The 16,289-nt window shown below is 41.1% G+C and overlaps 1 protein-coding gene across 1 annotated transcript in view; it reads right to left on the reverse strand.

Moving 5' to 3' along the window:
• The window catches only part of LOC138358222 (digestive cysteine proteinase 1-like), a 161,710-nt gene extending 147,100 nt beyond the window's left edge, over nucleotides 1-14,610 (reverse strand). Inside the window, exons 1-2 of the mRNA XM_069315806.1 lie at nucleotides 14,362-14,610; nucleotides 13,054-13,158 (exon numbers count right to left, since the gene is read on the reverse strand). Of these exons, the coding sequence (XP_069171907.1) occupies nucleotides 13,054-13,158; nucleotides 14,362-14,610 (354 nt within the window). The remainder of the gene's footprint in view (nucleotides 1-13,053; nucleotides 13,159-14,361) is intronic.
• Nucleotides 14,611-16,289: the final 1,679 nt, after the last annotated feature.

The raw sequence follows: 16,289 nt of genomic DNA on the forward strand, positions 1-16,289 counted from the left end.
AAACCAGAAAAACGGCCAGCCTTCTCATGAGAAACTCTCCAGACACAAAACAGAACGCTTTAAAAGAGACTAACGTCGTCTATGCCTTCAAATGCCCACTTGGGGACTGTAAGCTCCAAAAAACCCAGTATATAGGCAAGACAACAACATCTCTTTCTAGGCGTTTAACGATGCATAAGCAACAGGGCTCCATTAAGGAACATATAATCTCTTCCCACAACCAAACCATCGCCAGAGAAATCCTAGTAAACAGCACAGAAATCATCGATAGATACAGCGATAGCAGGCGGCTTGACGTTTGCGAGGCACTACACATCAAGAAGTCAACACCAGCAATCAACAGCCAATTATTGCACAACTATATTCTACCCACCTCAAGACTCCGCTCCAATATAGAAGCATCAAGAAATATGGACCAATAGGCTTTCTACAAACACTTCTATTCAATACCCATTGTTTGTGTTCTGTCTTGTGTTGATACTTTTAATACCCTATTAATATCCCCTCATGTTCTGTCTTGTGTTAATGCCACATCACCCCTCCCACCTCACTCAAATGTAGATATAAAATCGGAGATACGTAAGTTCTAATCAGTTGTGTATTTGTGAACTAAAGTCTTTGAAAATGTAATAAGTTTTACGAAACGCGCCCGTGTCGCGTCAGACTAGAAATAAAAATGAATTTTGGAGAATTGATTTTTGATTTACCTCCAACAGTGAAGCGTAATGTACGAAAGATTGAAAAAATTCGTGTTAGAATTATTAATCTTACTTTTTCGGTCATATTTAATAATATATGTCTACAGGAAAGACTGCTACCAAAATATACTAATATTAAATATATATATATATATATATATATATATATATATATATATATATATATATTTATATATATATTTATATATATATATATATATATATATATATATATATATATATATATATATGCAAACAAGCCTGAATGGTCCCCAGGACTATATACAACTGAAAACTCACACCCCAGAAGTGACTCGAACCCATACTCCCACAACTGGTATGTACAGGGACGCCTTAATCCGCTTGACCATCACGACCGGACATAAGGAAGTGATAGCCGAGGCTATATGAACCACTTCCCCGCCGGCACTCGGATGGTAATCTTGGGCATAGCATTTTATCAAATCACCTCATTCTTTGGGGCACACGTGAGGAACACAAATGCAAACAAGCCTGAATGGTCCCCAGGACTATATACAACTGAAAACTCACACCCCAGAAGTGACTCGAACCCATACTCCCACAACTGGTATGTACAGGGACGCCTTAATCCGCTTGACCATCACGACCGGACATAAGGAAGTGATAGCCGAGGCTATATGAACCACTTCCCCGCCGGCACTCGGATGGTAATCTTGGGCATAGCATTTTATCAAATCACCTCATTCTTTGGGGCACACGTGAGGAACACAAATGCAAACAAGCCTGAATGGTCCCCAGGACTATATACAACTGAAAACTCACACCCCAGAAGTGACTCGAACCCATACTCCCACAACTGGTATGTACAGGGACGCCTTAATCCGCTTGACCATCACGACCGGACATAAGGAAGTGATAGCCGAGGCTATATGAACCACTTCCCCGCCGGCACTCGGATGGTAATCTTGGGCATAGCATTTTATCAAATCACCTCATTCTTTGGGGCACACGTGAGGAGTCACTTCGAGTCACTTCTTGGGTGTGAGTTTTCAGTTGTATATAGTCCTGGGGACCATTCAGGCTTGTTTGCATTTGTGTTCCTCACGTGTGCCCCAAAGAATGAGGTGATTTGATAAAATGCTATGCCCAAGATTACCATCCGAGTGCCGGCGGGGAAGTGGTTCAAATAGCCTCGGCTATCACTTCCTTATGTCCGGTCGTGATGGTCAAGCGGATTAAGGCGTCCCTGTACATACCAGTTGTGGGAGTATGGGTTCGAGTCACTTCTGGGGTGTGAGTTTTCAGTTATATATATATATATATATATATATATATATATATATATATATATATATATATATATATATATATATATTTATATATATATATATATATATATATATATATATATATATATATATATATATATATATATATATATATTTATATATATATATATATATATATATATATATATATATATATATATATATATATATATATATATATATATATATATGTCGTTCCTAGTAGCCAGAACGCACTTCTCAGCCTACTATGCAAGGCCCGATTTGCCTAATAAGCCAAGTTTTCATGAATTAATGTTTTTTCGACTACCTAACCTACCTAACCTAACCTAACCTAACTTTTTCGGCTACCTAACCTAACCTAACCTATAAAGATAGGTTAGGTTAGGTTAGGTAGGGTTGGTTAGGTTCGGTCATATATCTACGTTAATTTTAACTCCAATAAAAAAAAATTGACCTCATACATTATGAAATGGGTAGCTTTATCATTTCATAAGAAAAAAATTAGAGAAAATATATTATTTCAGGAAAACTTGGCTTATTAGGCAAATCGGGCCTTGCATAGTAGGCAGAGAAGTGCGTTCTGGCTACTAGGTACGACATATATATATATATATATATATATATATATATATATATATATATATATATATATATATATATATATATATATATATATATATATATATATATATATATATATTGTGACGATAATCTCCTTCAAGAGATTGAGCCTGCTCTTCCTCCACAATTACGTCGTTGAAATTATATAAAACTACTATGGAAGAAATGTCCAACAACGACAACAACACCAGCAAGGTTTGCCAGAGCGAAAAACGTTGCAGCCAGAGACACCTGTTCAGACTCAAACCGCCAAACTACCTGTTGATCGCTACCGGCTCCGCTGATTGGTCGCCGATCTAGCTGCACCTGCACTCGCCCCCCCCCATACTACTTGATGTCTGGGGTTGCCACGACCTCAGACCTCAGAATATTCAGTGCTTTCGTGGTTACCACTCCTCCCTGCTAGACGTTAGCGTGTACTGAGAGAGGTGGTAGCTTAAAGCCAATATTCCAGCACCTTCCCTTTATTTTGTGTTGCACTTCTTGTTATTTTATCTTAACGTAACTTTTCATTGTGTCATTTAATTATTCTTATTATTTTGATTGATTGATTTTATTATACAAATTTGTTTGTCCATTTTTTCATGTTTTGATTTATTTAACGTAATTAAAATTTCATTGTTAAAGTTTACTTGTGTTTTGTGTGTCTTCTCCTTACCTTACCACAGACGAAGTTCCAGTTTTTTCTATTTTTTTTTATAACTATGTGACGAGGCCATACCCCTAGCCTTAAACAGCCGAACACCAACGCGTTACCGTCACAAGTTATATGGGGGCCTGTCCTAGGAGCTTCACTCAGGTACTGGTGCCAAAGGTAATTTATAGTAAGCGTATTTAACTTTGTTAACGTAGCTTTACTATTTTTCATATTCAATTTCTTTTTTTATAAGGTGCGGTGTATTGTGCATTACGAGAGTAACATATAGTGAAGGTGAGACAACTTTGGATTACGTGGTGACTGTAGGCCTCAGTCATACTCTTAATTGGTTATCTCTCCCTCCTTGTTATTACTCGTGTTTACCATCTATGTCCCTTGAATATTTCTCATTTTGACAGATCATCATATTGGTACCCTGGTACTGTGGTCTGCCCCGGGTCAAGAGTACCCAATCTTCTGCAATCTGACTGTAGGAGGACAAAGAGGGCCATAGTTCCTCTAGCTCGAACTTTAGTTGCTGAATTGGGACCTCAGCAGCAGTTCTCGTCACCAGTTGACACCTCGCACCCCTACACGTCAGTCAGAGATGATGATACATACAACGGTAGGGAATTAGCTTATTTTTTCAGAGCACAAAAATTCGCTAATTCTGTAAGTATCATATTAAATTCAGTAGGAAAAACTTGCTTTATGTCCTATAGAGACTTGGCAAGGTATGCCAACATTCTTGGACTACCAATTTTACTTTTGAAGCATTTAACTGTTTCATTTGTTTTCGAAACTCTGTTTCATTTGTTAGTAGGATTTTCTTGCCCTTATCCTCTTACATGAGTACCGGGTACAAGATTTCCTGCGCCCTTGATTTAATTTAATCATTTAATATCTTTTACTTAACTTTAATTGTTAAAGATCTCACAGGATAGGTACCAGTTGCCACGTTGTCCTGTTTCTGACATTCACTATTGAATATTCGTGTACCTTTATTTGCTAATTTCACCATGTTTCGTCTCCAAGCTTTCCGTACAAATCCAGCAGGTGAAATAGGGACTTTAAGTCGTGCCAAGAGGACTGAATTACAAACTCTTGCACATGAGTATCAACTAGAAGTTCCCTACCAAGCCAACAAAAATGACCTACACAACCTGTTGCTGGATTACTATTTAGAGCAAGGTAAGATAGACTCTGAAACTCATGAAACCTACTATATTGCAGATAAATCTGATTTGGCAACGCTGAAACTCAAACTAGAGCTGGCCAAGATTGAAGAACGAACAGCTGCCATACGGAGGGAAGAACAAGAACGCGAAGCTGCTTTGAGGAGAGAAGAACAAGAACGCGAAGCTGCCTTGAAGAGAGACGAACAAGAACGCGAGGCTGCTTTGAGGAGAGAAGAACACGAACGTGGACTCGCCCTCCAGGAACGTGAGGTTGCACTACTCCAGGAGCGGGAACGAGTACAGCTTGAAACCAAACGACGCGAGTTGGAGATGCAACGCGAACATGACAAGCAACAAGCGACTCTGGCTCTAGAGTGTCGTCAACGCGAAATCGCCTTGGAAACTTCACACTTCACTCAACGCCAGCAAGCTACTGCCAATCTTCCCGTCAGTTTTAATATATCACATGCAAGTAAGTTAATGCCATCCTTTGTAGAAGCAGAAGTTGATGTGTTCTTTACCACCTTTGAAACCCTTGCTAATCAACTCAGTTGGCCTGTCGACCAATGGGCCACACTTCTCAGAGTCCATCTTACAGGTAGAGCTGCAGTCACACTCAGTACTTTGGCGTCTGAGAATGACTACCACACTCTGAAACAAGCAGTGTTGGACGCCTACCTCCTCTCTACTGAAAGTTATAGAAGGAAATTCCGTGACCACCTGAAGGCAAGTACCACTACCTTCCTCGAGTTTGCTAACACGAAACGGAGGTATTTCATGAAATGGCTGGAAGCAGCACATGTCTCTACTTTTACAGAACTCGTCAACCTGATGCTTGTTGAAGAATTCTTGAGACGTGTGCCACCTCCTGTCCGCCTCTACTTAGCAGATAAAGAAGAAACCGACTACCTGAAATGTGCTAAGTTTGGCTGACACTTACAGCCTCATCCACCGGCTGACACCCGAACCATCCTCCAGTAAGAAGTCGTGGTACAGTTACGAGAAGGTGAGCCCCGATCAAGCTGGTTCACAACTGTACTGCAAGTATTGTAGACTCTATGGACATACCATAGACAAGTGTGGTAAGTCTCAATACAAGGGAACCACTGACCAACAAAGACCCAAACCAACTCCTCCTAAGTCCGGTAAGCCTGTGATGAATGTTGGTGTTGATGTTAATGATCTTTCTCTTTTCAGTAACCACCTGTATACTGGAACTGTCTCTGCCAACGGTTCAAATCCGGAGGGACGTTTCAAATTGAAGATCTTGAGGGACACAGCGGCTCTACAATCGATCATCTTGAAGTCGGCTGTGCCCAACATCGTCTACACCGGAGAAACTGTCTTCATCACTGACCTCACTGCTACCACTCCATACCCTCTCGCCAGAGTCCACCTGGATTGTCCCTACGTGAACGGGGAAGTCCAAGTCGCCGTCAGGGAAAAGCCTTTTCCCATGCCTGGAGTGCAACTTCTCCTAGGCAACGACTTGGCAGAAGACCTGCAACCGACCAACCTGATCGTCATGGACAAACCCCAGGTGTGTAACTCTGTGCCAATAAACCCTATTCTAGAGTATGTTCCAGCAGAGGTTCAAGAGAGTGATGAAGTTTCTCCTCCGGTTCTCGTGACCACCCGTGCACAAGCCGCACGTCCACAGCCAGCTGACTCTACTGCTACCGCTGTCCCTCAAGACCCTCAGAAACTACCCCCGCATCTGACCAAGTTGGAGTTCCGTAAGTTGCAGAGGGAAGATCTTACTTTAACACCATTGTTTTTCCAGGCTGAGACTCAACCCGACAGTATTCCTGGGTTCTTCCTAGAGAACGACTTGCTCTACCGCAGATATAGACCCAGTAAACTGAAGGAGGAGGACGATTGGGCCAACATCGAACAACTTGTGATTCCCACCAGCCTGCGGCCCACTATTCTACACCTGGCCCACGGAGCATTCTCCCACTACGGCTTCAACAAGACTTACCATGGGATTCGTCAAGACTACTACTGGCCAGGTATGGTAAATAACGTCAAACAGTACGTAAAACAGTGTCATACATGTCAGATGGCAGGTAAACCGAACGTCTCCATTCCCAGAGCACCACTGATTCCCATACAGGTGCCTGCGGAACCTTTCCACAGACTCATAATAGACTGTGTTGGTCCTTTACCTCGGACCAGTTCAGGTAACGCCTACATCCTAACCATCCTGTGTCCTACCACCAGATTTCCCATAGCAGTTCCAGTGAAGAACATCACAGCTGCTACGGTTATAAAACATCTATTGAAGATCTTCACTCAATACGGATTTCCCAGGGAGATTCAAAGTGACTGTGGTACCAACTTCACCAGTGATCTCTTCAAAAGGACACTGGAGGAGTTCAACATCAAACAGGTATTGTCCAGCCCCTATCATCCTGCTTCACAGGGTTCTCTTGAACGTAGTCATCAGACCATCAAAGCACTCTTGAAAAAGTTTTGTAGTGAAACCTCGAAGGATTGGGATAAGCAGATTGACCTTATAATGTGTATTTTCAGAAGTCTCCCCAATGAGTCCCTAGGAGTATCTCCTTATGAGATGCTCTACAGCCGTAAGTGCCATACTCCCCTTAAGGCTTTCAAAGACTCTCTCAGAGATGCCACCTTCAGTGAGCATCAGAATGTGCCCCAGTTTCTTCAAAACCTTCAACACATTCTAGAGAGAGTCCACCGCTTTGCCCATGATAATCTATTGAAAGCCCAGGTGAGAATGAAGACTCATTACGACCAGACCAGCAAAGTAAGAAAATTCAAGCCGGGAGACTTCGTCCTTGCCTATTTCCCTATCCCAGGTTCACCATTACAAAACAGGTTTTCAGGACCCTACTGCGTCAAAGAGTGCAGGAATAATAACAACTATGTAATAGAGACTCCAGATAGGCGGCGTAAGACCCAGCTGTGCCACGTCAACCTCCTGAAGCAATATAATGGTACTCCTCCCACTGTCCTGACTAACTATTCTACTTTCACAGAACCCTACATCCACAGTGAGACCTTCCCGGCTTCTCCTCCCGAAAGCACTGACAAGGAGTCAGCGCTTTCTAATTCCGAAATCCTTAATGATCTTCCCAAATACTTTCAGGATAATCATAGTGCACCTCTCGTCAAGATCTTCAGAGAACATCAAGAGTTGTTCCGAGATGATCCCCAAGAGTGTAATGTTACCCAGCACGACATCCAACTGCTCCCCGACACCCGGCCGATTCGTCAACCCTTCTACCGAATCAGCCCGAGCAAGAAGGAAGTCATGCGTGCTGAGGTGCAATACCTCTTGGATCATGGACTGGCTACACCTTGTGAGTCCCCCTGGGCCTCACCTTGTATCTTGGTGCCCAAACCCCAAGGTAAGGTGCGGTTATGCACTGACTATCGTAAACTGAACTCTGTCACTGTCAAGGATGCTTACCCCTTGCCAAGGATAGATGACATCCTTGATGCCATTGGTAGTGCCCAGTACTTGTCCCAAGTGGACTTGCTTAAGGGGTACTATCAAGTGTGTCTAACGGAGCGCGCTAAAGAGATATCTGCCTTCATCACTCCTTTTGGACTTTTCAGATATGAACGCCTTCCTTTCGGACTATGTAATGCCCCGGCCACCTTTCAAAGAGCTGTCAACCGTGTCATCCAGGGCTTGGATAACACATACGCCTACCTGGACGATATCGTCGTAGCCTCCAACTCCTGGAGTGAACATCTGCTCCAGCTGCGACGTCTGTTCTCCAAGCTCCTGACAGCCGGCCTCACCATCAACCTGGGCAAGTCCACTTTCGCGAAAGGTAAAGTGCGTTATCTGGGTCATGTTATTGGGAGTGGCAGCATAGCTCCGTTAGACTCACACACTCAAGCCATCCAACAGTATCCACAGCCTACCACCAGGAAGCAGCTCCTGCGCTTCCTTGGTCTTGCCTCTTACTACCATAGGTTTGTGAGGAATTTCAGTACAGTCGCCACACCTCTAATTCTATTAACCAGTCCCAAGCAACGGTATAATTGGACCATACAGCAAACCGTTGCTTTCGAACAACTCAAATTCCTCCTCTGTTCTAACCCCATTCTCGCCTCTCCAGATATCACCAAGCCTTTCGTCCTTCATGTCGACGCCAGTGGTACCGGCGTTGGTGGTGTCCTGATGCAACAACGAGGCGAGGAGGTTCTACCTGTCAGCTACTACAGCTACAAACTGAAACCACACCAGAGGAACTACAGCACTATTGAAAAGGAGCTACTATCCATCGTCCTGAACCTCCAACACTTCGCTCCGTACCTACAAGGCGCCAGGTCTACCACCATCTTCTCAGACCACAACCCTCTCCGCTTCCTACATCAAGCCCAATTCACCAACCAGCGTCTTCTACGATGGGCTCTGTATTTACAAGACTTCAACCTGGAGATTCGCTATATCAAGGGTTCTGACAACACCATAGCCGATGCCCTCTCCAGAGTTTATGAAGTAGAAGCGACTCCATCCATTACTCCACCACATAACGACGTACTTCTTCCAGAACCGCAGGCTTCGGGGGAGAGTTGTGACGATAATCTCCTTCAAGAGATTGAGCCTGCTCTTCCTCCACAATTACGTCGTTGAAATTATATAAAACTACTATGGAAGAAATGTCCAACAACGACAACAACACCAGCAAGGTTTGCCAGAGCGCAAAACGTTGCAGCCAGAGACACCTGTTCAGACTCAAACCGCCAAACTACCTGTTGATCGCTACCGGCTCCGCTGATTGGTCGCCGGTCTGGCTGCACCTGCACTCGCCCCCCCCATACTACTTGATGTCTGGGGTCACCACGACCTCAGACCTCAGAATGTTCAGTGCTTTCGTGGTTACCACTCCTCCCTGCTAGACGTTAGCGTGTACTGAGAGAGGTGGTAGCTTAAAGCCAATATTCCAGCACCTTCCCTTTATTTTGTGTTGCACTTCTTGTTATTTTATCTTAACGTAACTTTTCATTGTGTCATTTAATTATTCTTATTATTTTGATTGATTGATTTTATTATACAAATTTGTTTGTCCATTTTTTCATGTTTTGATTTATTTAACGTAATTAAAATTTCATTGTTAAAGTTTACTTGTGTTTTGTGTGTCTTCTCCTTACCTTACCACAGACGAAGTTCCAGTTTTTTCTATTTTTTTTATAACTATGTGACGAGGCCATACCCCTAGCCTTAAACAGCCGAACACCAACGCGTTACCGTCACAATATATATATATATATATATATATATATATATATATATATATATATATATATATATATATATATATATATATATATATATATATATATATATATATATATATATATATATATATATATATGTCGTACCTAGTAGCCAGAACGCACTTCTTGGCCTACTATGGAAGGCCTGATTTGCCTCATAAGCCAAATTTTCCTGAATTAATATATTTTCTCTAATTTTTTTCTTATGAAATGATAAAGCTACCAATTTCATTATGTATGAGGTCAATTTTTTTTTTATTGGAGTTAAAATTAACGGAGATATATGACCGAACCTAACCAACCCTACCTAACCTAACTTTATAGGTTAGGTTAGGTTAGGTTAGGTAGCCGAAAAAGTTAGGTTACGTTAGGTTAGATAGGTTAGGTAGTCGAAAAACAATTAATTCATGAAAACTTGGCTTATTAGGCAAATCGGGCCTTGCATAGTAGGCTGAGAAGTGCGTTCTGGCTATATATATATATATATATATATATATATATATATATATATTATTAAATATGACCGAAAAAGTAAGATTAATAATTCTAACACGAATTTTCTCGATCTTTCTTACGTTTCTTTTCACTGTTGATGGTAATTCAAAGATCAATTCTCCAAAATTCATATTTATTTCTAGTCTGACGCGACACTTGAGCGTGTTTCGTAAAACTTATTACATTTTCAAAGACTTTAGTTTACACAAACACACAACTTTAACTGAATAGAGCTTAAACACTTTTTGAGTTTTTATACCTACATTTGGGTGAAGTGACATGTTACAATAGTTTTGGATGAGGTGAAAATAAACTTTTAACACAAGACAGAACACGAAACAATGAAACAGGTATTAAAAGTAGGTAACTGCAGAAGGCCTATTTTTATTGGCCCATATTTCTTGATGCTTCTATATTAGAGCGGAGTGTTGAAGTGGGTAGAATATAGTTGTGCATTAATTGGCTGTTGATTGCTGGTGTTGACTTCTTGATGTGTAGTGCCTCGCAGACGTCGAGCCGCCTGCTCTCGCTGTATCTATCGATGATTTATGTGTTGTTTGCTAAGATTTCTCTGGTGATGGTTTGGTTGTGGGAAAGGGTATATGTTCCTTAATGGAGCCCTGTTGCTTATGCATCGTTAAACGCCTGGAAAGAGATGTTGTTGTCTTGCCTATATTCTGAGTTTTTTGAGGCTTACAATCCCCAGGAGGGCATTTGAAGGCATAGACGACGTTGGTCTCTTTTAAAACGTTCTGCTTTGTGTCTGGAGAGTTTCTCATGAGTAGGCTGGCCGTTTTTTTGGTTTTATAGTAAATTGTCAGTTGTATCTTCTGATTTTTGTCTGTAGGGATAACGTTTCTACTGACAATATCTTTCAGGACCCTTTCCTCCGTTTTATGGGCTGTGGAAAAGATGTTCCTGTAAAATAGTCTAATATGGGGTATAGGTGTTGTGTTAGTTGTCTCTTCAGAGGTTGCATGGCATTTCACTTTCCTTCTTATGATGTCTTCCACGAAACCATTGGAGAAGCCGTTGTTGACTAGGACCTGCCTTACCCTACAGAGTTCTTCGTCGACTTGCTTCCATTCTGAGCTGTGGCTGAGGGCACGGTCGACATAAGCGTTAACAACACTCCTCTTGTACCTGTCCGGGCAGTCACTGTTGGCATTCAGGCACATTCCTATGTTTGTTTCCTTAGTGTAGACTGCAGTGTGGAAAACTCCGCTCCTTTCCATGACTGTTACATCTAGAAAGGGCAGCTTCCCACCCTTCTCCATCTCGTAAGTGAAACGCAACACAGAATTCTGCTCAAATGCCTCCTTCAGCTCCTGCAGATGTCTGACATCAGGTACCTGTGTAAAAATGTCGTCAACATACCTGCAGTATATGGCCGGTTTCATGTTCATGCCGACTAAGACTCTTTGATCGATGGTACCTATGTAGAAGTTTGCAAACAGGACACCTAGGGGAGAACCCATGGCGACCCCATCTACTTGCTTATACATGTGTCCATCCAGGCTCAAGTAGGGTGCCTCTTTAGTACAAGCTTGGAGTAGTTTCCTTAGACTGTTTTCTGGTATGTCAAGAGGAGTACTGGCCGGATCACAATACACTCTGTCGGCTATCATCCCGATTGTTTCATCCACAGGTACGTTGGTAAACAGAGATTCTACGTCCAACGAGGCTCTTATCCCTGTGGCCCGTGTTCCCCACAGCAAGTCAACAAATTCCTTTGGAGATTTCAGGCTGAAGGTGCAAGGGACATAAGGAGTCAGCAAGCCTTTGAGTCGTTTTGCCAGTCTGTACGTGGGTGTGGGTATCTGGCTGATGATTGGCCGAAGTGGGTTTCCAGGCTTGTGTGTCTTGACATTTCCATACGCATATCCAGGTTTATATTCCCCAATAATCTTTGGCAGGTGGAGTCCAGATTTCTTGGCGTTCACAGTTTCGATCAATTTGTTGACCTTTGCTTTCAGTTCGGCTGTAGTGTCCTTCGTTACCCTTTGGAATTTAGTTTGGTCAGAGAGTATGAGGTTCATTTTCGCCAGATATTCGTCTTTTTTAAGAATGACGTATATTGGCGACTTGTCGCGTCTCCTGACAACAATCTCCTTGTTCTCACGAAGGCTCTTAGCTGCCGCTTTGAGCTCGGGGGACAGTATGGTGCTTCTGTAGCTTCTGAGGCAACTACAGAAGCACCATACTGTTAGTACAAGCTTGGAACTAAAGAGGCACCCTTCTTGAGCCCGGATGGGAACATGTATAAGCAAGTAGATGGGGTCGCCATGGGTTCTCCCCTAGGTGTCCTGTTCGCGAACTTCTACATGGGTACCATCGAACAAAAGGTCTTAGTCGACATGAACTTGAAATCAGCCACCCATCAGCTGTGGGTGGTTCAGCTTCCACGGGAGTCTCACCCAATATTGATTATCTTGGAAAATCACAGTATCAAGATATTGTTGCTACATCCATGTGTCATCTGGACTGGGTTGATCAGGGACTATGCCTAAGGTGTCCAAATCCCATAATTTGTGAACAGGGGGACTGGACTCATCATCTTCAGTTTCGTCTCTGTCATGTAGTGGTGACTGCTCTAGGTCTAGTCACGCCATTATTGAATTAGTTGGTTGATTACTAGTAGATTTGGAATGTTGTTGGATCAACACCGGTCCTGTGAGTAGTTTACCCCCAGCTGACAGTAACAAGTTTACACCTCGTTACACCTGTATTTATTTTATGATCCGCTAGCCTAATACTGCTGCGTTTAAGAAATTTTACTGTTTGAGCAAGACCTGTAACATGTAAATCTGTGGAGATCTTATCAACGACTATGGCTTGAATTGGGCTGGTGCAGCCTCCTAACGTACCAAGACTTTAACAACCTGGTAGTCACTAGGTCCACTACTGGTTAGGAATCCAGATATATTCAAATTCACTCGAGCAATAGGCTTCAGTTTCAACTGATCAACTAGCTGTTGAGAAATAAAGGTTTTCTGTGAACCTTGGTCAAAGAGACCACGAGTGGAAATTTTAGATCCCTTATTAATTCATTTTAATTGAGCTGTTGGTAACGTAGTTGTGTTATTCGACTCTGTTGTAAGTACACTTATGTCTTGATGCACCTTGCAATACTGTACAGAAGTAAATTTTACAATTTTCTTATGAGGATTGGTTGATCTTGATTGATCACTACCACACAAGGAATAATGGTGTCTACCCTTGTGGCACTTGTTGCATATACGTAAGGAAACAGTACAGCTATTGGGGTCATGAGGACCCGTGCACCTTGTGCATCTGTGTAATTCTTGCAAACGATGAATTCGGGTGGTATGGTCTGGATAAGTACTACACTTATAAGTAAGATGTTCATTATTGCAGAACAAACACTTCTTCACTGTAGGAGTGGTGCTCACTACAGGGTTTATAGGGTTCACTGTGTATGTACCTACATTTCCAGATTTCCATTTCGGAGATGATTTATTGAAATCTGGTTTTACTACAGTAGTTGCAGTACGTTGGGGTTTATGATGAGAGTTAGTAGAGAAGTTTGGAACACTCTTCCCATCTTGGTTGGCTCTTTGTCTTTCGACTAGGGTATGTAAACCTTCTGTAATTTCATTCATGGTCAGAGAGGTTTTATTGTATATAGTACACAATTTATCTAAAGTTTCTCTTGGTAATTTGCTCCTTACAACTACTTTTGTCATCCATTCAGCAGTCTGAATTTGGACTTTAAGGCTTAAGGCCTTGAGTAAAGATTCTAGGTCTAGTCTGAAAGTTTGGAGAGCATCTGTAGAATTATTAGCAGATGGTAAATCCAGCAATTTTTGGACTAAGATAGTAATAGTCCTTTCCTTGTTATCGTAGTTGCAGTTAAGCAATTGAACAGCTAGGTCGTAACCATCACTGGTCAGTGTTATGTTGGAGATTACCTTCAAGGCTTCATTTCGTAACAAGCCTTGTAAATAAGTGAACTTGGTTGTTTGAGGGATGTTAGTTTTAGAGTCTACTGCATCCACGAATTTACTCCAGAAATCACCCCAACTCTCATTCTCGTTACCAGAGAATGTGGGTATATTGATCTGAGGCAATTTGACATCAGGATCTGGATGTGCAGTAGAGGCTGTTGTTAATTTGTTTTTAGCAATTTGCTTTTTAAAGGGTTGAAGTTTAACCTGTACATCATCTTCGTACTGGGCTAAATCATTTACAATGTCCTCAAGTTCAGTTTCACCTATTGAGGTTTGGTAAAGTTCTGTCAAGTACAGATTCATATGTTGCTTAATATGCTTGAATTTGCCTTCAGCAACTTGAAGTAAGTCCTCTAATTCAATGTAGTCAACAGGTGACTGTTGTGACAGATTTTGACACTTGGTAATCTGTTGGGTCAAATGACCTTTCAGACCGATAAGGGTCCTTTTCATTTTGTCAGCCGCTTCCATCCTCCTGGGTAAGGGCTGGTCTGATAGTAAATAGTTGTTACTGATGTAACTGGGATATTGGCTCATTCAATGGAGTTCAATATCAATATAATAGCCTAATGCATTTGAATAGACTATACTACCTCGTTTAGAGGTTAATTTACCTACCTAACAATAGATAGCTAATATTTTGAGTAGTACTCGAATGCCACTATTGGATTTTCGTCCGGTTAGCTCATCAATTATCATCATTCGATCCAACAGTGAACATTCGGCAGTATGTAAAAAAAAAATACACGAATAATATGTTAAAAGCACAAAAAGGGTTTTGGCGATCCCACCCTAAATCAGGGTCAGCACAATCTAAATAATATGTATGTACACCAGTACTGTCTAGTACAGTACTCGCTAAATAATTCCTACCTAGGAATGACTAAATGGTTTAGGCTGCATTTGTACAAACATTAGTACAATTACAGTCTAAATATCCTACCTCATCAAAGGTTGGCATATATGCAATGGTGCAGTAATATAGATATATAGTGCTATGTTTTTGGGATTTTTTGTTTTGATATATAGATTTGTGCTTAGAAATACAAGAAAAATTCTAAATATATAACACTAAGGCTAATTATACATAAAGTATTAAAAGAAATGGTGATAATAATCAATAAGTTTTAGGCTGTAATATGGGCAATCTGCTGACAGCCGTAAATAATGAATTTATTGGTAAATAGCCTAATAATGTTAACACATGATAAATAGTGTTAGTAAATAGTTAATTATGTGGGGCCAGTAATTTGGGTGAATATACTGGACCATAAATGATTAATAGTTCATCCGGTTCGGTGGACCATAATTTTGTTTTGGGCTCTGAGAACCGGTATAGATTTTAATATTAATTGTGATTCATCCGGTCCGAAGTGACCAAAATTTTGTGGGGGAAAACCTGACTCCAATAACTAATAATTAAATATATGCTTCAATAGCTATGAAGGACCACCACTTTTTGAGAAAAAGTGGAAAACAAAATAAAGCAATGGAAAAACTGATCCCAAGAACTAGTGTCCTATGGATCTTAGTGAAACTGTATTTCTGATATAAATAGAGTCAAATTAACTTACACAAAATTGGGGGGTTACATGCTAAAAGAGTAATACATCCCTAGCATTATTCTGGTGCTGGTTCTTCACCAGAGTAAATAAAATATGAAAGTAAATAAGGTTGAATATATAATATTAATTGGAGGTAAATGCTCCTCAATATACTACTGAAATGTTGAACAGTATCAGTAAATGAATGGGTTAGTATAATTGATCTCTTTGAGAGATCACTACTGTAACTACAGAGTTATTGCTACAGATAAAAAGGGGACAGCTTAGCTGTAAATCTAGTGAGGTGTAATCAGTTGCAACGCTCCACCGACGACGTGTTGCATAGGGCAAATTGTTGCACGGAACGGTGGGAAGCCTAGCACCTAGGTTGGCGTCGCCTTGGTATTGAAAGGCAATTATATTGTAGAAATCTTCTACATAATAAGCAACTACAAGTAAATCCTAAATCATGAGGATAACTGTAGGAAATTTCAGCCAATATCTTTGCAGTTTATATTCAAGCACTGTAAATTTCTTTGGAGAATATAATAAAATTAAACATCTATTTAGATGGTAAATTTAGTTAAG

This window comes from Procambarus clarkii, chromosome 7 (assembly GCF_040958095.1).
Source record: "Procambarus clarkii isolate CNS0578487 chromosome 7, FALCON_Pclarkii_2.0, whole genome shotgun sequence".
NCBI classification, from domain to species: domain Eukaryota; kingdom Metazoa; phylum Arthropoda; class Malacostraca; order Decapoda; family Cambaridae; genus Procambarus; species Procambarus clarkii.